At 35.2% G+C, this 27328-nt stretch overlaps 1 protein-coding gene across 1 annotated transcript in view; it reads right to left on the bottom strand.

Moving 5' to 3' along the window:
* LOC150106600 (uncharacterized) overlaps positions 1-27328 on the bottom strand; it is a 468912-nt gene that overhangs the window by 343844 nt on the left and 97740 nt on the right. Inside the window, exon 3 of the mRNA XM_090393439.1 lies at positions 12495-12566. Within this exon, the coding sequence (XP_090249565.1) occupies positions 12495-12566 (72 nt within the window). The remainder of the gene's footprint in view (positions 1-12494; positions 12567-27328) is intronic.

A 27328-nucleotide genomic window follows, 5' to 3' on the forward strand; every position in this document is an offset into this window, starting at 1 on the left:
AGCATATGCACTATATACAGAAAACAAGCTACACTATAATCTACATGGCTTGTTAAAGTTATTGACCAACTGTTACAACAATTATTGGCCTGCCCTCTGGTGAAAAAAAAATATATATATATAAATAAAATAAAATAAATGAAAAATAAAAATATACATCAACGCTAGAGTCCTATTATTAATATTATCTACTGGTTGTAAAATTAAATTGGGAGCAACAGCCAGTTTATGTATATATATATATATATATATATATATATTAACACCATGATCATACATATACATTCCAACCAGTTGGTATGGAATGGTTTCCAATACTGGCTGAAGTTGCCTAGAGTCCTGACGTATGCTGGATACTGCGTATTAGGTGGGCTGAATGTGTGCCATCCAGACTCTTGGAATTTTCATGCCACCATTATTGTTGATATTTGGGTGATCAGAATTTCGCAGGCTTCCTTAAAATTTCTTTCATACCAGGTTTTTGTATGGTGCAAAGAGCGGGTACTTTTCCAGTCAATTTGGTGTAAGGTGTTGAGAGCGTGATCTGAGAAGCCTGCTTCACCAAAATGGTTATATTTAATGTGTCCTTTCTTACGTATAGGGATTGTACGTCCTGTTTCACCAATGTATGGTAAGTCACAGGTGCAGTGGATGCAATAAACTCCAGGATGTGCTAATGGGAGGAGAGAATCCTTAGAGGAGTTGAATATGTTTTTAAGTTTAGTAGGTGGTTTAAAGGTGACATTGAGACTATAATGGTGTAGGATTCTGTTGATTTTTTCCGATAACCCTTTAATGTATGGGATGGCTATGATTTTATTGTAGTCTAGATTCTTTTTTGTTGATGTTTTATGAAGTATTTTATTGATAGTATTTTTGTTATAGCCATTATTTATGAATGTGTCGCTGATGATTTTTAGTTCCTGTTTCAGAGCTTGCTGGTTGGAGCAAATTGTTATAGCTCTGTTTTTAAGGGTGTTAAAGACTCCATATTTTTGTGATGGGTGGTGGTATGAATTAACATGTATGTATTGGCCAGTGTGTGTCAGTTTGCAGTAGACCATGAAGGATAGACTGCCTGAAGGAAGACGTGTGACCAGTGTATCTAGGAATGGGAGCGAGTTCTGATTTTCAATTTCGATGGTAAATTGTATGTGTTCATGTTGTTTGTTCAGGTGACTAAGGAATGTGTTTAGCATTGAACTATCAAGCTATATAAATCCAGATATTCTACAAGTACTTGAATGAATTACTGACAATTTGGCCAAATATAACATGGAAAATAATAAAGAAAAACTCAAGGCCAAATTTCACATTTTGAAACAATGGCGAAACATGGCTGCCATATGAATTCAACCAATCAGGAGATCTCCTCCCCGGTAAACAGCTGAACAACAAACAAGGGAGACAAGGAGCAACCAACCACCTGCAAGCAAGAACCATGTGATCAACTTATCAAGCCACACTTGAAATAGCAGCCAACTTGCGCTACTTGAAAAAGGTCTTAACTACGCAATAGCACCTAAAAAGGTTAATAAATTGGATTTTATTTACTACATAGAAAGAGGAATTAGGTCCCTACCCAACAATATAGCTGATAAAATACGATTAGAAACCAGCAATGTTCTAAACAATAAGAAAACCATACATAACAATCTTACAAAAAAACGGAACTAGCAGGAATAAAGTCATCAAAAGCCAACCAAGACATCATTTTATAACGAAATCGGATAAAGGCAATGCCACTGTTGTCCCTGACAGGTCAACATCCATCCATCAGATGAATCAACTAGTATCTGATAACAGCACTTATCGGCTGGTAAACTATAACCCAACAAGCAGGATAAAGAATAAAACAGAGAAACTACTAAGTCCGTCACTTCATGGCCATCAGACATGGTTAAAAAAACTTATACCCCACTACGCCCACTCTCCCAGAATATATAGTGTCCTGAAAGTACACAAACAAAATGTGCTGCTTCGACCTATTGTGGAAGGAATAGATAGCTCTAATTACCACTTTGCCAAGAAATTAGCATCAACACTCAAGGAGTCGGTAGGTTATTCCCCCTACTACATAACTGTCATCTTTGTAGAGTGTTATGTTTTTAAACAAAATTAAAAACATAACACTCGACAAAGATGACTTATTAGTCAGTTTGATGTTTCTCCCTTTTCACAAATGTCCAATCAATGACACAATCCTTCTACTATGGAACAAATTTTCACCCGACATTACGGCCCTCTTTGCCTACATACTACGGTCCAGTTGCTTCGTGTGGCAAAATAAATTTTACCTACAAACAGAAGGAACAGCCATGGGCTTGCCACTATCCCCCACCCCAATCGCTAACTTCTATACGGAAACTTTTGAACAAAGTACTCTTGATTCCGCCACTCTAAAACCTACAGCGTGGCTTAGATACGTTGACGATGTGTTCGTTATCTTGCCGCATGGGCGACAAACACTAAACACATTCCTTAGCCACCTGAACAAACAACATGAACGCATACAATTTACCATTGAAATTGAAAATCAGGACTTGCTCCCATTCCTAGATACACTGGTCACACGTCTTCCTTCAGGCAGTCTATCTTTCACAGTCTACCGCAAACTGACACATACTGGCCAATACATACGTGCTAATTCATACCACCACCCATCACAAAAATATGGAGTCGTTAACACCCTTAAAAACAGAGCTATAACAATTTGCTCCAACCAGCAAGCTCTGAAACAGGAACTAAAAATCATCAGTGACACATTCATAAATAATGGCTATAACAAAAATACTATCAATAAAATACTTCATAAAACATCAACAAAAAAGAATCTAGACTACAATAAAATCATAGCCATCCCATACATTAAAGGGTTATCGGAAAAAAATCAACAGAATCCTGCACCATTATAGTCTCAATGCCACCTTTAAACCCCCTACTAAACTTAAAAACATATTCAACTCCTCTAAGGATTCTCTCCTCCCATTAGCGCATCCTGGAGTTTATTGCATCCACTGCACCTGTAACTTACCGTACATCGGTGAAACAGGACATACAATCCCTATACGTAAGAAAGAACACATAAGACACATTAAATATAACCATTTTGGTGAAGCAGGCTTCTCAGATCACGCTCTCAAAACCTTACACCAAATCGACTGGAAACGTACCCGCTCTTTACACCATACAAAAACCTGGTATGAAAGAAAATTTAAGGAAGCCTGCGAAATTCTGATAAACTACGTAAATATCAACAATAATGGAGGAAAATTCCAAGAATCTGGATGGCACACATTCAGCCCACCTAATATGCAGTATCCAGCATACGTCAGGACTCTAGGCAACCTTCAGCCAGTATTGGAAACCATTCAATACCAACTGGTTGGAACAGGCCCGGCTAGTGGCATGTGTGAAGTGTGCAATATACACAGCTGCCGCAGAAGAAAAGGCGCCTAAAAGATGTCAAAAAATATGAGATAAGAATTTAAACGAATAACGAATGGTACATATAATTATGAATGTACATCGTCTTCCGTTCGGGGCCCCCCTTCAGATCTTCCCGGAAACGAATAAATAAATTCTGAAAATTGTATCCTGGACCCGATTATATCACTGTAATTTTTTATTAAAATTTACGAAAATATACCTAAAATAGTTCTTTATTTTTTGACGTATCATAAATCAACTTATGATTAACTGTTGAGTTCCATGTAAAAAAAATTTGTATAAGCAGGACTAATCCGTAGGTAACATTATACTGTAAAGCGGTTTTCATTTGTTTTTCATTTCCTGTTGGTTTTATTCACACTTTATTCAAAAAAAACTTTTTTGGAAAGGTGGCGAACATTAATCGCACACAGAAGAAAAATACTAGGCGCCGGCTCTGGGTTGGAATGTATATGTATGATCATGGTTTAATATATATATATACACATACATAGATTTGTTGTTGCTCCCAATGTAATTTTACAACCAGTAGATAATATTAATAATAGGACTCTAGCATTGATGTATATTTTTATTTTTCATTTCTTATTTTATTTTATTTATTCATATATATATATATATATATATTTTTTTTTTTTTCCAGAGGGCAGACCAATAATTGTTGTAACTGTTGGTCAGTAACTTTAACAAACTATGTAGATTGCAGTGTAGCTTGTTTTCTGTATATAGTGCATACGCTCCAGAAGATGACCTTGATATAAAGGTCGAAATGTCGAAAGTGGATCTTAGTTTATATTAAACTAAAGTTTTACTCAAACATGGTAGTTGTCCAATAATTTTCCAAAATGTATTTCCAACTATATTTGTGAACAATTTATTCTTAGATTAACTTTCCAGTCCTGAACTATGAACTATATTAAGCACAATAAATATCCTGTGGACTCTCAGTCAATTTCATATATCTTAATTAAGCAATCAGAACACAATTCACTTCAATCACAACAAATTGTACTTGCATATCTTCTTTAACGTTTCTATATACCCATTCCTAGTTTCTATGTAGGTTTCCTTTGGCTTCCCTTCCGTTTCAGGTTTTGACGTCCATGCAAAGATTTTGTCGTCACCGTCGTCTCACGTGGATGACTCCCAGGGCTTGAAGCACATTTTTACCGGTGTTATCAACTCGGCCGAAGGGGTCCGACGTTTGAGGCACTTAGCAGACTGTCCTACTGGCCAACGCAGCTTCAATGGGCCGACGACACATGTCGAACGGACTGATCTGAAGTTTTCTCTTCTCCTCTCTTTTTTTTTTTTTTTTTTTTCCTGTTCTTAGATTGGTTTCCTTTATACGATTTCTCGGGTCCCTGAACTGAGGGTCGAGGTCTCCGAACATTCCCACGCAAATGGTCTTGACCTTCACATTAATGTTCACTTTTAGTTCTCATGGGATACACCCACATAATCCTGTTTTCAAAAAGCGGAACTCTTCAGAACTAAACTGCCTTTTATCACTGTTCTTGAATCTGGTATCTGGCTGACTCCGAGCACATTTAACATCACTTACATTGTATATAATTCCTACATCAATACTGCGTCGATTTCTAAGGCTTTGCCCTTGAATCTTACAATTTAAACATTTACTGTTTTGCACAAACTTGTATGATAATTTCTTGGAGTTAAATACATAAGTTTTTATAATATTTACAACGTTAATACAAAAATTTGTTTAGCTTGTTTACGAGTTGCGACCTCTGTAAAAGTCGATGCAAAAAGAGGAAAAATCCTACTGCATCAAATTTTACAGATGATTGCTCCCAAAGTGAAATACGTGATTAATTTCTTCGCTTGTGAACCATTCAAAAATAAACTGTAATCAAAAACATCATGTTTCATTAACAACTGATTCGAAACTCGCAATGGGCATAGATGTTTGTAATTGTTTTTAGGTGAGAGATGAATTTCGTCATCTTATGTGAGACCACAGCACTGCATATTGGAAGCCTGAAGTGGCTTGGGTGGTTTCCATGTCTGGTCTCTAGAGCAAGGTAACTTGATGGGCGTCTAAGAGTGCAGAAAAAATAATGAACAGTTCACAGAATAAATATTCCTAAATATGGTGCCCTTTCTCCCTAAACTACCCTATTCCAGTTTTATAAATATTAATATTCCATCAGCAAAACCTGTAATATCTAAGTAAGAAAGAATATTAATAACTTTATACGGAATAAAAAATTTCAGAACGCTAAATATGACTGAAATAATAAATAATACATAAGCTATTTCTTTTATTTATTTATTTTTTCATATATGGGAATGACAATAGGATTTCGAATTTCCTTACAAAGAATTTTCCTTGCGATTAATTTTCCTATGATGAAAAGTCTCTGCGATGAATTGTCTGGCGGAGATGGCCGAGTTTTTATTATTATTACAGATAAATAATATATATATTTATTATTTATTTATTATAAGTTCTCCATCCCACAAACAGACAAACCAACTTGAGAACATATACACTAAAAAAAAAAAAAAACATAAGTGTGCATAAAAGTCATACATGGTGGCATGAACGCACAGTGTTAGTTAGCAATAGTAAGGAATAGGATGACCTAGACTGGTGTTGATGTTCACCTAAAAAGTATTTGAATTATCAATTACAATATGGGAAACCTGATGTAAGTGATGAAGGGAGAAATGAAAACAAGAATCTGGATTAGGGTGGGAAAGAGACCATAAATCAAACCATGAAATGGCATGGTGCTTATATAATTTCTCTCCCTCAGATTTCCACCAACTAACCATAATATAAACAGAAGTATACACTTCAGTGTTATTTGCATTAAAAATTTATTACAGTCATCCAAAATCATAAGTGATTTTGAATGAGGGTAGTAATTTTTTTAAAAAGATTACTCAAGTCTATATGATGAATTCATGAAGTGAATAGTGTGAGCAGTAATATTTTTGGATTGATAGCTAAACCAACAATGATATTTCAAAATGGACTTCTTCAAACATTGCTTATTGTTTACTAGTAGATAGCAAACTACCACTGCTATCAAGAAAACATATTCTGGACTTGAAAACTGATAATAATATACATATTATTAAAAACTGTATGGTTATATTATTATAATGAAATCAAGTTTACCAGCCTGGTTGACTGAGTGGTTAGTGTATCCACTCTCCAATCAACAGGCTACAGGTTCAAATCTCACCATGGGCATGGATGTTTATAAATGGGAGATGAATTTCTTCACTCAGTGTGATACCACTGCCCTACAAAGCAGGTCTGAAGTGGATTGAAAAAAAGTTCCATGTTTGGTCTCTAAAGCAGGATTTCTGAACTATATAAAAAATAAATACACGCGCGCACGCGCGCGCACACACACACACACACACACATATATACTTAGAAAATTAATATTTATACTGACTAGAACCCGAGAAGTATAACACAAAAAAACTTTAATGAATCACGACTAGTTTCATGGGTGTCCCACGTGCTATTGTTAGCACGAGTTGAATGTGAGTGACAGCTGATTTTAGAGCACCAGTACTGGATTACTGCGATATGGGAATCAGGCAAACTGTAGCTCAGATTGTTGTTCATGTGTGAAGGGTCCAGAACTATTTCTTTTGATTCTACAATGCGTCTTTCAAATTCATCATTGCATATATATATAAATTGGTCGTGCGGTCCCAATCAATTTGGTGTTGACGTTCTTCTAGGTTAGAGTTTGCGGAGAAAAGAACATGACTAGAAAGGGCACTCACTCGGGTTCTTCTGTAGGAGATGTCACGTCTATGTTCCTCAAGACGTAGTGAAATAGACTTATCTGTCTGACCAAAATAAGGTCGAACACAGTCGCACACAACTTTATAAACACCTGGAAAATGCAATTGGTTGTGTTTTGGTTTTGGCCAAATAACAACAATATATATATATATATATATATATATAATTAATAAAAATGGAGGAAATTCTTATCCAGTTGCAGTACTAACTTGTTACAGGTGCTTACAAACTTTTGTGGTAGGAGTTACATTTAAAACAATATAAATAAAATAAAATAAAAAGTTCTGTTCATCATCTGCCAGCCCAGTTGGGAGACTACCAACATTAACAAACATTAACAAGATTACTGTGACAAGAATACAAACATTAACAAGATTACATTAACAAGAATGCTAACATGCACAGTGGGATTCAAATCCCACTGTGCATGTTAGTATATGTCTATCTCTCTAAATGACAGATGATTTCATTATCCAGTGTGCAACTATCATCTTGCTTACTAAAGAGCTCCATACAGCTTGAAAAAATATCAAGTTTTGAGAGGAGAAGGAGAATCCTTAGATTTTACATGACAAGAAATTAAATTAACATTTAATCCTTTATCCAAGTTTGCACATGAAGTATGTTAATAACCAGGTTACTTGTATATAGAGGTCACTGACTTCACATTGATTGCCTCAATATCCCAAAATGCATAGCATACCCCTTTTGAATGTGTATAAGGATATGCAGTATAGGAAGGGTCATGGCAAAGCAACACATACATCCAAAAGGGAGTGTACCATGTATTATGGGATACTGAAGCAACAGATGTGAAGTGTCAACAGTCTCTGTATAGTTGTGAAGATATCTCACATGAAAACTTTGTTTTCTTATAACATCATCAATTTCCTGATATGTACCCAACAAGGGGTACAGGTTACTATGACATACCATATGATTAAGTTTACATTGTTATTATTATTAATCTCCTATCAACAATTTTCCTCCAAATCAATCTATTATTTGTGAGCACTCCAATATTGTCATATCTAATGTGTCGTACTTTCATGCTTCTAAGGCACTTCTGAATGAATCAATCCACATAGACCAGTATTTCTCAACGTGTGGTACACGCACCCTCGCAGTGCACGCGAAAGGTCCTTAGAGGAGTACGTGGTAATTTTCTGCTATGCATAATTAAAGCAGTCATTATATTTTTCAACAAACAGTGCAATTAGAGACAACTGGGATAAAAACGGCACTAACTAATGAATCACATCCCCCCCCCCCACACACACACACCTCCAACAGAAACTGCTGTATAGACCAAGCAAAACCATATGTTGCTGGTGGAACATATGGTTTTGCTTGACACCACCCCGTCGTTAACGTGTTAAAACTAAGAAATATATAGTGAATGTGTTTCAGATATGGAATTCGGTTGAAGGGAATTAGCATTTCAACTCAAATGCTAATTTGTCTTTGGTTCACACGATCTTTTGTTATACCACACCAATCATATGCAGTTCTTCACTGCTCTACATATCTCAAGTCTTGTAAATTACTGGTAATTTTTGCTTGAAATAATGGGAAAGAAGATGACACTATTTGGGTAGATGACTTTGACGATGCACACAAAGAAACTGTTCTCGATGCCAAAAGTAGTGATAGCGAGTAAGAATTTCTTGGTAAGTCGCACCATTTTCAGTTTTTTTCTGAGAACTTTAGTTTCCAAAAATCCCCACACATATCTCGCAACGATTTTTTAGCTTTAATTTTGGGAAAAAAGTCAAAGTTATATTCAAGTAAATACAGTATTTTTTTTTTTTTTTTTTTTTTTTTTTTTTCAAATTCTTATGTGTGGATCATTGGTTAAAGATTGGATTTATAAAAACCCCAAAAGAGAGCGATATAGCAAATACAAGTAGCTATAAGCAACAAGAAAATGTTGATATTGCATCTGGATCAAATGAAATTGATAAAAGTGTGTCGTCTGACATCTCTAGAGAACCAACTAGGAAGAGGATGAAAACACTTCGTAAGTATGATATGAATTACTTGAAATGTGGATTTTCATGGACAGGAAACGAAGAGGAACCTATTCCAAATTTTGTTCTATTAAAAATAAATCATATTTTTTGTTTACATGAACATATAAATTCAAATAAAAGATATTTAATTTTTAATTAATATTTTAAATTAATTTGTTTTTAATTAATTAATTTATTTTTTAATTAAATAATTAGGGGGTACTTGGTAATAATGAAAATTTAAGAAGGGGTATGCAGATATCTGAAGTTTGAGAAACACTGACATAGACCATGGTCTTCCTCTGGGTCTCTTTCCTACCATCTTGGCATCAAACACTTGTTATGCTAACCTTTCTTCACTCATTCTATTTAAGTGGCCATATCACCTTACATTAGTTCTGCTGACACATTCTTGAATGCTAATAATGTCAAGTTCATTTCTAATATCTTCATTTTTAATATGATTCTGCCATTGATACCATCAGTTCACTTCCCTCATTACCTTCAGAACCCTCATATCTGTGGTCTCTAGTCTTTGATCAAATGCTTTATTTCTAACCCAACTCTCAGATCCATAACTTAAAACTGGTTTAAACACTGACTATTAAATTATTCAAGGAATTTACAACGTATACTGGAATATTAATTAAAAGAAACTTTAATAAATACTTCCTATATTTCGGCAATGTCACATTGCCATCTTCATGGGAACATACAAATATGGCATGTGCATGCAGGCACTACAAAAAGCAAATGAGGCAGAAGATAAGAAACTACTGTTGTTCCTAAAGTCCTAATGGCCCCTAGCCGGCTATATAACCTACGTGCACGTGCCATATTTGTATGTTCCCATGAAGATGCCAATGTGACATTGCTGAAATATAGGAAGTATTTATTAAAGTTTCTTTTAATTAATATTCCAGTATACGTTGTAAATTCCTTAAATAATTTAATAGTCATGTGTTGCCAACGTATAAGCCTTTCTAGAAGAATGGTTTAAACACTGTCTTGTATACAGCTAGTTTGGTGTTTTGGCTAATTTCTCTCTTATTCCATATAAATTTATTCAACTGGCTTCCCAGCATACTAGCCTTGCTTATTCTGTTGTCTATTTTTAACCTGCCATCTTCACTAAAAACTGTGTCTAAATAGCTGAAATATTTTACTTGTTCTATAGGATCTCCATTCAGAATGCAGCTGAAGTTTTCTATGCTCCTGCCTATTTTCACAGATTTTGGTCTTTTTATTGTTGATTTTCATACCAAATTTGTTTCAGTTGTTATTCAATTTAGTTAATGAATTCTGGAGACTTGTACTAGATGTGTTTAGCAAAGAGCTAAGTTTCACACCTCCAATTCTAATATCAGGCTTGATACCACTTTCTTTCATAATGTGATCCGTATAGACAATAAATAAGAATGGAAATAATGTGCATCCTTGTCTTACCTCTGATTTTACATCAAACCATCTTCCTGTATTTCGTTCAATTCTAATTGCTGATTGACAACTTAAATATAGACTATGTATTGCTCTGTATAATGTTCCATTCACTCCATATAAATGTAGAGTTTTGGAAAGCATTTCTCTGGGCACCTTGTCATATGCCTTTTCCAGATCTACAAAACTTAAGTACAGATCCTTGTCGTATTCCCATGACTTCTCACCTATTTGTCTGAAAGTGAAAATCTGATCTTGACAACCTCTATTTGGCCAGAACCCAGCTTGTTCTTCTCCAAGTTTCTCTTCCACAATCCTTCTCAACTTCTTTTCAAGTATGCTTGCACATATCTTACCTGGAACACTTATTAGAGAAATTCCTGTGTAATTCTCACATTCAGTTTTATTTCCTTTTTTTATAGATGGGTACTATGAGAGCTCTATTCCAATCATTAGGAATTCACCCTTCTAACCAGGTCCTCTGAATTATGCAGTGTGGCAACTGCAAAACTTTTATACCTCCATACTTAGCATTTTTGGACAAATATCATCTACTCAAGCTGCCTTTCCACATTTCAAGTTTCTGACGCCTTTTTCTACCTCAAGTATTGATATGGATTCCTCTTTGCATGCATCTGGAAAATTTTCTAGTATGGTTCTGTCACTGCTTAGTTTGCTTAACAGTCTTTCAAAATAATTACTCCAGATATCTAAGATATCCTTATGTTCATTTGCTTATATAAGAATATAATTGCTTGTCAAGTATAATTTAGTCAAGTTCAACAAAGTCCTTTGGTCAGAAATATCTGACATATCCCTTTTGGATGAGTACAACTCATAATGCTATGCAGTATAGGGAGAGTCATGGCATAACAACATATACATCCAAAAGGATGTATATGTTGTTATGCCATGACTCTCATACTTAGTGCATACAATATCCCATAATACATAGTGTACTATGTATTATGGGATATTGAAACAACAGATGTGAAGTGTCAATAGTCTCTGTATAGTTTGAAGATATCTTGCATGAAAACTTTGTTTGCTTATCCTTGGGTAAAGGATTAAATAAGAATATAATTTCTTCAAGTATTATTTAGTCAATTTCAACCAAGTTCTTGGGTCAGAAAGACCACAGTTCAAATCCCATCTAGGAGACATGAAGAACCTTTATGAGGGTTTTTCAATTTAAGGTGAGTTAGCTGATTGCATATGCAGGTGGTAGGCTTTTCCCCTTTCAAAAACTCAGGGTCTTCATACTATAAGTAGACAAATCCAATTGGGAAAACACACACACAAAAATATACATTTAGACAAAAGACTAACTACCTCACTACAACTACTACTTGCTAAAAATTATGGTTACAAAAGCCAAAGGACACTTGGCAGTTCATACATTTTAAGGACCTGTAAGTACCACAGATTATTATTATGGAAGTAATTTCCAATCACTGGACTCAAATCCCATCATGGGCATGGATGTTTGTGGTTGTCTTTAGGTGGTAGATGAATTTCATCACCCAGGTGAAGCTACAGCATTACTTACTGGAGGTATGAAATGGCTTAAAAAAGTTCCAGGTCTGTTTCTAGATCACAGTTTCTGGACTATGTAAAAAAAAAGTCAATAAAAATGCAAAAACATAGAAAATTAATTTTTAAAAAATAGAAAAAATCATTAGCCCACTCACAGTGGTAATGTACCATAGACTTACAACATTTCATGAGCAGGAGTCACATAAAAAAAAAAATTAAAAAAAAAATAAAAAATAAAAAAAAAAAAAAACAGTACTTACAATTCTCTAAGAGATATTAATGGTGAAAATGAAGAACTATTAATTGTCCTCAGCTGATTATCACTCAGATCTCTAGAAGGAGAATTTAAAATTATTCAGTAATTGGAATTTTTTCATTTGAATGCCTTTAAAATAAAGAACAGTAATATATAAAATTTCTGACAAAATAATTTTTTTATATCTTCTGAAAGTTGTCCAGCAGGCAATATTGCGAATATATAACTTCAGGCTATGAAGTTATATAATTCGCAATATTGCCTGCATTAATAGTTCACAAAATATAATTAATATTTTGTGAACTATTAATAATTGTTCATATTAATAACTGTTTATGAATAGTTTTAAAAATTAAAATTATTCATAAACCATTGTTACCATACAAGGCATACAATACAATTCACATCCACTCTAATGTATTTAAAGAATGACTTTAAATTTAGTATGAGATCTTGATTTATTCTTGTTACTGAACAGAAATGTTTCACATTTTCAAAAAACTGGCCAGTTGCATTTCCATCATGGAATTTTTTCGAGTTTTTTAAACTTACATGACATATAATAAAATTAGTTTAATCCCTTTATCCAAGTGTGAGCAAACAAAGTTTGCACCTGAAGTATCTTCAGGACTAGGGTAAAGTGATACAACACCAGGGCAACTCGTTGCAAAGGTGGAGAAAGCTACCAACACTCCTAACTCCTATAATGCAAAACACATCTCCTTGCGGATATGTCTAATGTTATGCATTAAAGGAAGGGCCACTACCCAGACTAGTTTCGACCTTTATTGAGGTCTCTTCAGTGGGAGCCAGGCCCTAGTGGAAATACCAGGCAGAAGCATTAGCAGGTCATCTCCACCTATAGGAGTTGCCAAATGGTGTGCCACCCTTTTTTAATAAATTACTCTGGATTTAGAGAAAGATGTTGAAAGTTTATTTTTTCACATCTTTCTCTAAATCCAGAGTAATTTATTAAAAAAGGGTGGCACACCATTTGGCAACTCCTATAGGTGGAGATGACCTGCTAATGCTTCTGCCTGGTATTTCCACTAGGGCCTGGCTCCCACTGAAGAGACCTCAATAAAGGTCGAAACTAGTCTGGATAGTGGCCCTTCCTTTAATGCATAACATTAGACATATCCGCAAGGAGATGTGTTTTGCATTATAGGAGTTAGGAGTGTTGGTAGCTTTCTCCACCTTTGCAACGAGTTGCCCTGGTGTTGTATCACTTTACCCTAGTCCTGAAGATACTTCAGGTGCAAACTTTGTTTGCTCACACTTGGATAAAGGGATTAAACTAATTTTATTATACTCTAACCAAGTGAAAAAATAAACTTTTTACATGACATAAACAACAGACATTTAAAAAAGAAAAGAAAAAAATTCTAGAATGCAATGGTGGATATGATAAATCTAAAACATTGACTCATTTTAACAGCATAGTTTCTATTCTATTAAAAATCCTTTGATGTGGATTCACAAAGATAAGATAACACTTTTGAATAGATGCTGTGGCATAGCATGACAAATGATTCTATCTATCATGGTAAAAAATAGGTGATGTCTGATTAATTGTTATTTTTTCATTAATCTTTACAGAAAACATTGAGTGAGTTTATTTAATTTCACGTTTCATTTCTTGAAGTGTAATGTTACTAGTTTCATAAACAAACTGTGGTCTCATTTTTTCAATTAGTCAGGATCATTTTATATGAAACAAAAGATGAAAAGAAATATGTCAACCATCATCAACTTTGTTTTCTGCCTAATACTGCATACCATACAAGCCATCATCACAGCTGTATGTCAATATTAAAGCCCACCACACTGCAATTCAGTCATTAACAACAATGCTCTTTAGCTATAAAAACCTGGATTTGAATGCCATCAATGAAGCCACAAGAACCATTACAAGAGCTTTACAACTGAATGCAAGTTAGTCTCAGATATAAGTGGCAAAGTTTTTCCTCATAGAAACTACAGATTTTTGTCAAGTAAGACAGATAAACCAGCTGCAGAATATAAGCAATTGACAAATAGAAATGTTTAACTGCTAAATGAGTATTTAGGCTTAAATAATGTACTGATTTACACTCATAATCAAATTTAATGGAATATTCCACAGAGAAATAATTAAATAACATGTTTAATAATTCAAATATTTTATCATGGAGACATCATCAAGAATACAGTATTAAAATAACAATATTGTTGAAGATATAGTGAAAGAAATTAGACTATTTTAAGCCTGAAGTCCTGTGAAGAATGCTCACTATAGGTGCTGTTGGCTAACCTTAACTGTTGGGAATGAGTTCTAAGAATTAGTTTCCCAAATCTTCAGAAGTTTAAACACAACCGTATTTAATTAGATTAGGCTTTTTTTTTTTTTAATCTGCTTCTGATTCTAAAAAAAAAGTCTTTGAAGTTTGATGAAGCGTAATAGTTTTTTTTCCCCCATCTGATACTGTGCAAAATATCCAGGGCATGGTCAGCTAGACTTGACTGACCATAGTTGTGGCTGACACAAGGTGTATTTCTTGTGCCAGCACAACTATGGCATGATCTGTATTGCTAATTTTCATGCTAGATTAGTTAGAGCTCTTATACGGTTTAGGTGAAGAATCCTTGACACTTGCAATGGATCTGTTTAGCAGCACATCACCTGAATAAAGCAAAGAGTTAAGGTTGATATCTCCAATTCTAATATCAGGCTTAATGTCACTTTCTTTTATAATGACATATATATAGATTATGAACAAGAGATAGAATGTATCCTTGTCTCACACCTGATTTTCCTTCAAACCACCTTCCTGTACTTCTTTCAATTCCACCTGCTTACTTATAACTTAAATATAGACTATGTATTACTCTGTATAATGTTCCATTTACCCAATATAACTATAGAATTCCAACCATCCTTTCTCTTTACACATCATATGTATTTTCTGGGTCTACAAAACTTAAATACAAATACCTGTTATATTCCCACAATTTCTCAACTATTTGTCATAAAGTAAAATATGATTCAAACAACTTCAATTCCACAATGAGTCTCTGACTCCATGGAGGTTAATAATAACTTCTGTCTGGCCTGAACCCAACTTTTAAGTTTTTCTTCCACAATTTTTCTTAGCCTCTTTTCAGTATGTTTGTGTAAATCTTATCTGGAACACTTAGTAGAGAAATTCCACTAATTCCCACATATTTATTCATTTATATTTATTGCCCTTTTTACAGATGGCAACTATGAAACTATACTCCAATAATCTGGAATTAGTCTTTCTGACCAGGCCTCACATATTATGCAGTGTAGCCACTACTACTACTATCTTCACTGGGCATCTACAGATGTCGTATGGTCACTCCGATGCTCGGCGATGTGCCACACCAGGCCTCGCCATGTAGTCCTGTTGTTTGTTTTTCTGGCGGCCTTAACTCTCTGAAGATTAGTCACTCCACACACACACACACACACACACCGTCCATCCATCTCATTGATGGTCTACCCCTGCCTCTTTTTCCAGGAACTTTACCTTCTATTACTGTTCTGAGAAGTCCCCCTTTCATCCTTTCTATGTGTCCAAAATATTTTAACTTTCTTCTGTCAATATGCTTAAGAAGCCTTAAAGTTCTGCTGATATTTTCTAACACCCATTCATTTGTACGCCTTTCAGTATATGATATCCTCAACAGCCTTCTGTAACACCACATCTCAAAAGCAGATATCTGTTTCTTATCTGACTTCTTTAGGTTCCAAGTCTCACATCCATAAGTCGCTGTTGGAAAAACAACTGCATCCAAAATCCTCAACTTTGTTTCCATGGAGATAGATTCATCCTTCCAAGTTTTTTTGACAAGTCTCTGACTGTTGTTTCAGCCATTCCTAACCTTTTTCTGACGTCTTCTGAACAGCAATTCTTCACATTAATAATGGATCCCAGGTACTCAAACTTGCTGACTTCCTCAATTCTTTCTCCATTAAGGTACGCTTGTTTCTCAAGACCTTCTCTGTTTGTATTTCCTTTGAGAACCATAATCTTTGTCTTGCTAGGATTGAGTTGAAATCCTCTGTTATTACTGATCTTGTTAGCTTTGTCAAGAATTAGTCCTAGTTCTTCCATGTCATTACAAAGGAGCACTGTATCATCAGCATACCTCAGATTACTGATCTACCTCCTATCCTAATTCCTGTCCTGAGCTCATCCAATGTTTCACGCATGATGTCCTCCGCATATATACTAAACAAGTGAGGGGAAAGTAAACATCCTTGCCTAACTCCTTTTCTGACTTGAAGCCAGTCAGTCAATCCAACACCTGTTCTTACCGTGGCTTGTTGCTCCTTATACAAGTTGGCTATCAACCTGATAGTATGTTGAGGAAAACCCATTCTTTTCATTACTTCCCACAGTTTCACATGTTCAATACAGTCAAAAGCTTTAGAGTAGTATAAGAAACACATTACTAGAGGGAGTCTGAATTCTTTATATTTTTCTATGATCTGCCTAAGGCAAAGGATCTTATCTCTGGTGCCCTTACCTTTCCTAAAACCAGCTTGTTCCTCAAGCATCTCTGCCTCCACTTTGGCCCCAATCCTATTTAGCATGATCTTCAATAAAATTTTGCTTGCATGAGATATCAAACTAATAGTTCTATAAATGTTGCATGCCTTCATATCACCTTTCTTATGTAGTGGTATGAAAACTGACTGCTTCCAGTCTCTAGGCCATGATCCTGTCACCCATATCCTTGTAATCAATCTATGAAACACTCTTATCCCTCCGTCCCCTGTGGCCTTAATTAACTCTGCTGGGATTTCATCTGCACCTGGGGCCTTATTGCTGTTGAGCTGCTTAACTGCTCTCTCAACTTCATGCCTAAGTGGAGAAGGTTCCAAGTAAGATATAAATTTTAGCCACTGTAAAACTTATATCTCCATATTGGAGCATTTCTGAATCAAATTTAATCTACTCCAGCTGGCTCTTTCACATTTCAAGCTTCTGACATCTTTTTTCTACTTCAAGTATTGACATGTACTCCTGATTGCATTCCTCTTGAATATTTTCTTATTAATAATTAAAGATATTTTTCATATTTAGAATAGTTTCAGTTTTCATGTCGCCTTTATTATCTCTGATTCCTTTTACTGTACTCATTCTTCCATTTCTAAACTTTTTCAATAGCCTTCAGAACATTTTACCACCTTAATGATATTTATCTTCTATAAATATCATTTATATCTATAAATGATATAAATATTAATTCTATAAATATCATTTTCTGAAAAGCTGACAATTTGTCAAAATATTTTCATATTTCTCTTGGATACTTGTATTAAAGCTATTTACGTAATTAAAAATATTGGGTAAATAGGCCAATTTAGCACAGATATCATTTTGAAGACATTTTACAAAAGCATCTTGTACCTTCATTTTGAAAAAAGGCCAATAATTCATTCTTAAGTTCTAAAATTCGGAATAGCACCTTTACTCCTGGATAACCATCTTATTTCAGTGTACAAAAGCAAAGATTCGTACTTGGCTTCCATAGATATGCAAAGTTTTTTAAAAAGGGGTACTTTTAAAGGTCTTGACTTCATGTAATTTACCATTTACAACGTAGTCTAGCAGGTTTTATATTGTCGATAATGTTTTTGAAACTAGGGATTCTCTGTGTAAAAAAGAAAGTGCATAGATATAATATTTGGGTTTATTTTCTTTGCAAGGGTAACAAATCCTTTAACAGAGCCTACCATTGATGGAGCACCGTCCGTACAAATTCCTACACTCAGCTCCCATGAAATTTTAAAATTTTTCCAAATATGACATAATAGTTAAATATCTTGTCCTGTTGTACGTTCTTTAAGTTCTCTGCTTCATAGAAATTGATTCACAATTTTGTTTTCATTAATAAAACAAACGAATCCTAGTATATGAGCTTTACTGCTAATCAGTGGACTCGTCAATTTGTAAAGCAAAATGTTGTTTGGAAAGGTTATTGGTAACTGTTTTCTTAATATCATCTGACATATCTTTAATTTTATTTTTTATTGTATCATCCAAATGAAGAATTTTCATAATTTCCTTTTTTGCTTCGTCACTAAACATAATGTTTACTATTTAACAAAACACTAGTAAAATAAGAGACTTATTTCATGCTATAGTATGTGGTTTTAATTTTATAGCAATTAATTCAGCTACCTTATCAGAAATTTTAAGTCTTTTCAAAATATTTGACTTGTTTAACTTGCATGTCCAACAATCTCTTGAAATAATCTTTAATTTTTGAAGCAAGATTGGTGTGCTTTACAGTAAAGTGCCGTTTCAACTTAGCAGGAACCATTGCGCTATTGGATAGTTTCCCCTGTCCATAAGACACTGGGGAATAGGACATTCTTCCTCACTGGTCCATGTAAAACCGCAACTTAAATATTCGTTCGAATATTGTATATTAATTTTTCTTATTTTACTATGTATAATGCTGTCTTCTGTATGAGACGTATTTGAAGTCTCATACAGAAGCCCCACCATTAATATTTGCCTCATAATAACGTTTTCGTTTAATAATAAATTTATCCATTGAATGCTACTACGATATTAGACAACCTACAAACTAAATATCCATTGAAATGGACTGTATGCTATTGCAATGTTACAAAAACCAAATACACATCACTGAATGACTGTAAAAGAGATGCTCCTCCCTGCCCCTCCTGCAAACACATGACCTATAAACAATATTCTATTTGTTTAGAAGTCAACACACATAGCAGTCTTCAGTTTAAAATCATAGTAGCTAATTACACTCAGAACTGTCAGAAACTGTGACATCTTTCACTGGCGGAACACTTGTAACCAGTTTGTGGAACACAAGTGTTCTGGGGAACACCAGTTAAGAACCACTGTTCTATACTGTTACCAGTCTTTCCGTAACTTTTGTTTAGCTACTTGTAAACATAGTTTAGCTTTTTTTACGTTTTTCTCTGTATTCTCTGAAGGCATATGTCATCTCACTTGCTAGAAACACTCGACATGCCTTTCCTTCCTTTCCAAAGACACCTTCGTTATCTTTTTACATCCAACTATGAAGTTGTTCTTTTTCTATGCCTTGGAATAGAAAATTATCAATGCTTTTTTCAGTGTAAATGAAAGTGTGAGATTTGGTTCTTTTGTTCAAATTCTTTCATTTTTTCTTGAACATAGTTAATACAGTTATCCTGTGAAAGCTACTCAACTAATTCTTTTTAAAACTTTCTTATTGTTCTTTTCAATGCAGTATTCATTTTTTCTCTAACTTACAACTAAATAATGATCACTTTGAATTTCAAATCCTCTGTACACTTGTGTATCCTTAACTAGCATGAAGATATTGCTATCAACAATAACACAGTCATTGAAGCTATTCTTACCTCTTGTATCTTCACCCTATATGAATTCTGTGCATCTTTATGTTGCATGGTGTTAGTAATGAATAGTCCATGTCCCAAACAGTAATCCAGCAGGTACTTATGATTATTATTGGCTTTTCCCTTTTCCTCAAATTTTCCAAAAACATTTGCACATGACTGGGATTCATTTACTATCCTGCTGTTTAGATCTCTAACAATGACCATCTTTTCTATTTCTTTATGTCAGCTACCTTTACTAATGATTTGAAATATTCCTCTGCTTCTTTCTTAGGAGAAGCTTCTGTGGGACCATAGTCGCAAATAAGTTTCATTAAGTTTCATGTTTGGTGTTGAATGCTATCACTACTGCTTCCTTTCCTTGATCATTATTTCCTGAATGTAACATAGAAAATTTATAATTTAGGCATTATCAACATATGAAATATCAGCAGAAATGAAGTCTAACTAGAGATAGACTTCATTTCATTTTTGAGATCCTGCTAAATTATAAATTTTGTCTTTCTATTTCAGAAATCTTCTATTTTCTAAATTTTCTATTTCAGAAATCTTCAATTCTGCTGAAAATTTTTTTCCAGTAGCTGACTTTTCACTGTTCTCTCAAGTTCCCTGACAAAATTTGGGAAGAGGGATGGGGGCACTTGTTTAACCAGAAGACGTCCCACTAGGATGAAATTCCATGCTCTTCCATCATGTTCAAAAGTAGATTAATCCAATACAGAATACAGTTTGATCAGCTAAGCCCTAATCTGCCAGCCGATCTTTCTTTCATTCAGTACCCAGTGTATATCTACTAAAAGGTATGCACCACATGCAGGTGAGAAGCTCTAGTCAGTTCTCTGCATGGACATTTGTCATGCTTTTAACAATTTTCAATATTAAATTGAAGTCATTCTGGCTCTTTTCTTCAATATTTATGATTTAAATACCGATTCATTTCACTTACATTGGCACACACTACGGTGGGTTGAGAATAACTGCTTTGATCAATCATCAACCATAGCCTGACCTCGGTTGAAAAAAAAACATGTAAAAAAATTAAAAAACATAATTACACTAGCTATGTTTTTTTAAACTACAATACATCAGCAGTCACTAACTTCCTACAGTCCTGTTATTTTATATTTCGCTTTGTTGTCTGAAGTCTGTCATTATCCAATTAAATTTCTTTTCTTATGGTTTCCAATATGTGGGTTATTTTTGATGAAAAATTAGTAGATTTATACTTCTTTTTCCAGATGCTATGTTGCTTGTAGGTGAGCCATCCAATTTCTGAAGCATAGTCAGAAAGACCCACTTTTTTTCATAAGGAACTAGATGTGTTATTTGTGTTCTTTGTTGTTTTGGGATTACAGAACCTGCTTCCAGTGTGGGTTACAGATCTGATATATACCTGAGTGAGCAAGTTAAGGAAAGGGACCTTTAGAAGAGCTGAGTGTACTTTTTATTTTCATTGGTAGTTTAAAAGTAACTTTAACGTTGTATTTCTGCTGTGTTGCCTATTCTTTCAGATATTCAGTTTAGATGAAGAATCCTTGACACTTGCAATGGACTTGTTCAGCAGTACATCACCTGAATAAAGCAGAGAGTTAAGGTTGATATCTCAATTCTGATAAAAGGTTTAATGTCATTTAGCTATGGTCTTACTGTAATCTTTTTTTAGTTTTCATTGTGAAGGATTTCTGTGAAGGATTCTATGAATTGTTTTCTTGTCGGAGCCATTTTTTACAAATATTTTGCTTATTATTTCAAATTCCTTTTTCAGTTATTAACATCTGTATTCAAGAACTGTTAAGTTTTTGAATAAATAAACTGAGGGTGTTAATAACACCTGGTTTCTGTGTAGGGTGGTGGTGGTGGTATGAGTGTCTGTTTATGTATTGCCCATATGTGTGGATATGTGTGGTAGATTTATGTTAAACAGTGAAGAATCAGCCTGAAGGAAGACATGTAACAAGTATATCCAGAAAAGGAAGTGTGTTATTGTTTTCAATATCAATGGTAAATGGAATGCATCTGTGATTTTTGTTTAGGTGGCCAAGGAAACTATTTAACTTCGACATCTATGAGGCCAAATGGTGAATATGTTGTCAATAAGTCAACATATTTTGGAAATTTGTTTTACAAGAAAAATTTGTCTTGTAAGACGAATTTCCTCCGAACATCATGACCCTATCTGAACATGTCCTTTGGTCTATTTATTTCATGCGGTAAAACTGCTTCAACCTACAAAAAAGGAGGTATGACCATGGTATCCCCACTTTCTCACCTCAATCAAATTTCATATGGATCATTTCACAGAATGAGCTCTAGATTAGGCAAACTTAAAACCCCAAAGTTTGGCTAAGGTATGTTTATGACAAATTCACCATTTGGTTCCTTGGCTGCTAAACGTGAAAGAATACAGACACATTCAATTCACCACTGAAATAAAAAATAATAATATGTTTCCCTTTCTGGATACCCTTGTTACACGTATTCCCCTCAGGCTGTCTATTCTTCCCAGTTTACCATAAATCTGCCCACATGGGCAATACATACATGAAGACTCATGCGATCACCCTAAAGTATATCAGAGTGGTGGTAGCGTGGAATGCTAATAACACAGAAACACCTAGTTTCTGTGTTATTATCCACCCACCAGCTCAGTAGACATCATCAGATGCTGTATGGTCACTCCTTTCCTTGACGTAAATTACAAAAATTTATTTAAAGAATAAAATTCAGTTTTCTTTTTACAAAGCTCTTGAATTATTTCAGTCGTGGTTACATTAATCTCTCTCTGTGTGTATGTATATATATATATACAGGGTGTCCCAAAATTCATGCAAGATTTAAATTTAGTGCCATTTGTGCAGTAAAGTGTTGCCAACGAGAAAAAAAAGACAGCGTCACAGCTGACAGTTCAGGGTTATTAAAAATGGAGCGCTACACAAAAGAACAACGCATTTTCATTGTTGAAAATGCGTTGTTCGAACAAAATCATCTTCAGCGATGAGGCTCATTTTCATCTTGATGGCTTCATTAATCGACAAAATTGTCGCATTTGGGGTTCAGAAAATCCACGAGTGATTGTTGAGAAACAAATGCATCCACAACGCGTCAATGTTTGGTGCAGATTTTGGGCTGGAGGCATCTTCGGTCCATTCCTCTTCGAAAATGCGGCTGGTAAGGCAATAACAGTTAATGGTGCTCGCTATCGCGACATGATAATCCAGTTTTTTGTGCCTAAATTGCAAGATATGGATGTGGACGACATATGGTTTCAACAAGACGGTGCCACATGCCATACAGCCCGAGAAACAATTCAATTACTGCATGAGTCATTTCCTGGTCGTGTAATTTCCAGTTTTGGTGATCAGAATTGGCCACCCAGATCATGTGACTTAACGCCGTTGGACTTTTTTCTTTGGGTTTTTTTGAAGTCTAAGGTTTATACCAACAAGCCCATGACCACCCACGCCTTGGAGGAAATCGAGTGCTGCATCAATGAAATTCAGCCACATTTATGCAAAACGGTCATGGAAAATTTCGACAAGAGTGCGTATGTGCCAGCAAAGCTGTGGAGGCCATTTACCCGATATGCTATTCCATGCATAACCCTATACTGTATACTTTATGAATCAATAAGAAATTACAATTTTTAATTAAAAACCTGTGTTTTCTATCAAAATTACTTCTTGCATGAATTTTGGGACACCCTGTGTGTGTATGTATATATGTATATATATACATATATATATATATACATACATACATACATACGTACATACCCTGTCAAATAGCAAAGCCAGTCCGTTCAATCGTGATTGTGTCATGGTAGATCTTAAATGGGTTCTTAAAAGGCATAAGTTAGAAAATGACCTTTCACTAATGCATGTTGTTACCGGAAGTGTTGCAAATATTTTTAATAAGTTATAGATGTCAGGATATATCATTTTGTCACACTCTGAAACTGCATCAATGGTATTTTTGCATGGTGCTATTGCTAGATTTATATAAGGCAAATCACCAGCATAAAATTCACACAATTGACGAAAATCATCCATTGCACTGGCTGTTGGAGCATCTTTTCCATCTGGTAGAAGAGAAAAAATATATTTCAAAATGTTGCAGTGCTGAGTGAAACGTTCATGAAGTTGACTCAAAATTTTCAAAATGGAATGAAATAGTTCTCCTGAAATATTCTTCTACAGAATCGGCTGGAACATTGGACCTTAATATTTGTTTTGATGTTAAGTATTTGGCTTTTTAATGTCAATATTAAAATTATTGGTTTTTATACATGCTTCATCATAAATATCTTTAAAGGAAGAATCTGGTGTTTCACGAACGGTATTTAATTGAGCCACAACATCATCAACAAAATTTAGGGCAATTAAGAGGTCACTGTCAGGTTTTTGCATTATTTTAGACAATGGTAAGGTGCACGCAAATTTTTTTTTGCAAGCTAAATAAAGATATTATAAATCTTAAAAGATATTAATATTATAATATTATAAACAACAAGGACATCCTGTCTTTTAGGAGTATTGAAGAAATTGTGTACCTTTTCGATTATGCCAATGCAATTTCTTATTTGTCACAGATATAGCATTTCCAAGTGCCAAATTCAAACTATGTGATACATAAGGAGGAAAGCTGCGGCTAACAGAGAGAATGTAAAATGTATGGAAAATAGCAACTTTAAGCAAATAGGTGGTAGATTTTGGAGGTCCATGAGGACCTCCAAAATCTACCACCTATTTGCTTAAAGTCCCACAACCCAATCTGGAAAACTCAATAACCAGATACATATTCTTTTGAAAACTGAACCCAATTCAAAAAATTCTGAATGGAAGAATTACTGGCTTACTTCAACAATAAAAAATGGACACCTCATTACACACCCCACAACAGAGGTCCCTGGCTTTGATCCGCCCAAACGACAATGGAGCACACTCAACCGCCTGAGGACAGGCCATGCCAGATGTGCTACCATGATGTACAAGTGGGGCTTCTGTCAATCTCCAACATGTGACTGTGGTGCTGATCAACAGACCGTCAATCATATCCAGGACTGCCCACTGTGGAGTTTTAAGGGCACATTGACGGACCTGTTCCAGACTACCCCAGATGCAGTCCAATGGATTAGAGACAATCTGAACTTAAATTTGCGATTTTTAGTATAATCCTAGAAAGAATAAAAAGCACCTTGTCAGTAGAAATAGAAGACACTCAATCAGGTTTCCAAAAAGACAAAGGTACAAGAGAAGGAATTTTCAATTTGAAAACATTATGTGAAAGAAGCCTTGATAACCAGAAAAGCATATATATCTTTGTTTTATTGATTACACCAAAGCATTTGATTCAATAGATCACAAGAAATTAATATATATCCTATTAATATTATCCTACAGAATAACGGGTTAAAAGGAAAAAATCTACATATAATTACAAATGTATACTGGAATCAAATAGCCTCAATAAGATTATTATTATTACAGGCGACTCCAGGGTGTCCTTAGACTCATCGAGGGAGGCCCTAAACATCATGTCCACACAACTATATGACATTCTCACAGTATCTATCATACCTTGTCTTGATCTCACTCACCGTCATAGCACCCACAACAGACTCTGGCAGCTTATTCCACTCATTTACCACTCTAAAAGTAAAGAACCCAGCTCTAACACCCTTGCTAACCACACTCTTTCCCAGCTTCAATAGGTGTCCCCTAGTTCTCCCACCACCAGTCCTGATCTCAAAAATATCCTCTGAATTAATCCTATAGAAACCCTTTAGCAATTTGTATGTCTCAATCATATCTCCCATTTTCCACCTATTAACTAATTTCTCCAACCCACAAATCTTCAACTTCCTCATAAGGTTCATTCCATAGACCTGCTATCATCTTGGTCACTGGCCTCTGGATCCTCTCCACCTCCTCCCCATCAAGAAGAAACCTAGGTGACCAAATCTGGGCACAGTAGTCGAGATGAGGTCTTATCAAGGGCTCGGTACAGAGAAACAATAACTTGCTTGTCTCTGCTCGTCAAAGTATTTTTCAACAACCAAGTGAGTCAATGAGCTGATTTAGCCACTTTCGCAATGTGCCCCCTAAACTTCATCTCCCTTTCCACCAACACTTCCCAAGTCCCTGGCCTCATCAATCTCCTGGAGTACAGTTCCACCAATGTGGTATACTGCTGCTAATCTTTTCACTCCAAAATGCATAACCTTACATTTTATCACATTAAATTGATATTCATTCTCCTTAGCCCAGTCCTCCAATCTATCCAAGTCGTCCTGCAAGATTTTGACATCTTCTGCATTCACTATTGCCCTACCCAACTTTGCATCATCAGTGAACAAATGAACTGTTCCTCTTAGATCCTTCCCTATATCGTTAATGAACAAATTAAACAGCAGTGGTCCAAGAACAGAACCCTGCGGCACACCACTAGTCACAGGCCGTCTTTCGGACTCTACTCCTGAATAAACTACTCTCTGATATCTCTCCACCAACCACCCACCTATCCATCTCACTAACCCTATATCCATTCCCATATGTTGTAGTTTACGGATTAGAATTCCATGTGGTATCCTATCAAATGCCTTAACCAGGTCCAGCAGTATCACTGAAAACCCATTACCCTTATCCAGTTCAGCCGTCACCTTGTTATAAAACTTGAGCAAGTTACTGAGGCATGATCTACCCTTCACAAAGCCATGCTGTTCCCCGTACAGTATCTCATTTTCATCAATCCATTTCTGTATTTTTCCCTTGACTACTTTCTCCAAGTTTCACCTTGTTATAAAACATGAGCAAGTTACTGAGGCATGATCTACCCTTCACAAAGCCATGTTGTCCCCCATACAGTATCTCATTTTCATCAATCCATTCCTGTATTTTTCCCTTGACTACTTTCTTCAAGACCTTGACAACGACTCCTGATATGCTGATCGGTCGGTAATTTGCAACAGTAGTCTTGGATCCTGCTTTATGTAGTGGAACTATTTTCCCCTCTTTCCACACCTTCGGGACAAAACCAGACCCGAGACTCAGATTAAACAACATGGTCAAAGGCACTGATAATTATTTAGCCGCTTCACATAAGACCCATGCCAGTATACCATCGAATCCCACAGATGTATTCACATTAAGGTTCTGTAATAGACTATTCACCTCCACCTCATTCACCACAATTCCCATATAATCTTTGGTTCATTCATTTCTGCAATGTCACCACCTGGATGATATACACTTGCAAAGTGCTCCCTCAGTAATTTCACTATATCGACTGATTCAGTAACCTCGTTACCATCGTCATTCCTTAAAATCATTCTGCTGTGTACAGTTTTTTTTTTTTTTTTTTTTGCTTGCAGCATATTGAAAGAACTGTTTGGGATTCTCTTTAGCTTGCATACTAGTTTCCTTTCATAATCCGCTTTT

This window comes from Typopeltis vanoorti, chromosome 5 (assembly GCF_054136105.1).
Source record: "Typopeltis vanoorti isolate ZY-2024b chromosome 5, IOZ_Tvanoo_1.0, whole genome shotgun sequence".
Lineage (NCBI taxonomy): Eukaryota > Metazoa > Arthropoda > Arachnida > Uropygi > Thelyphonidae > Typopeltis > Typopeltis vanoorti.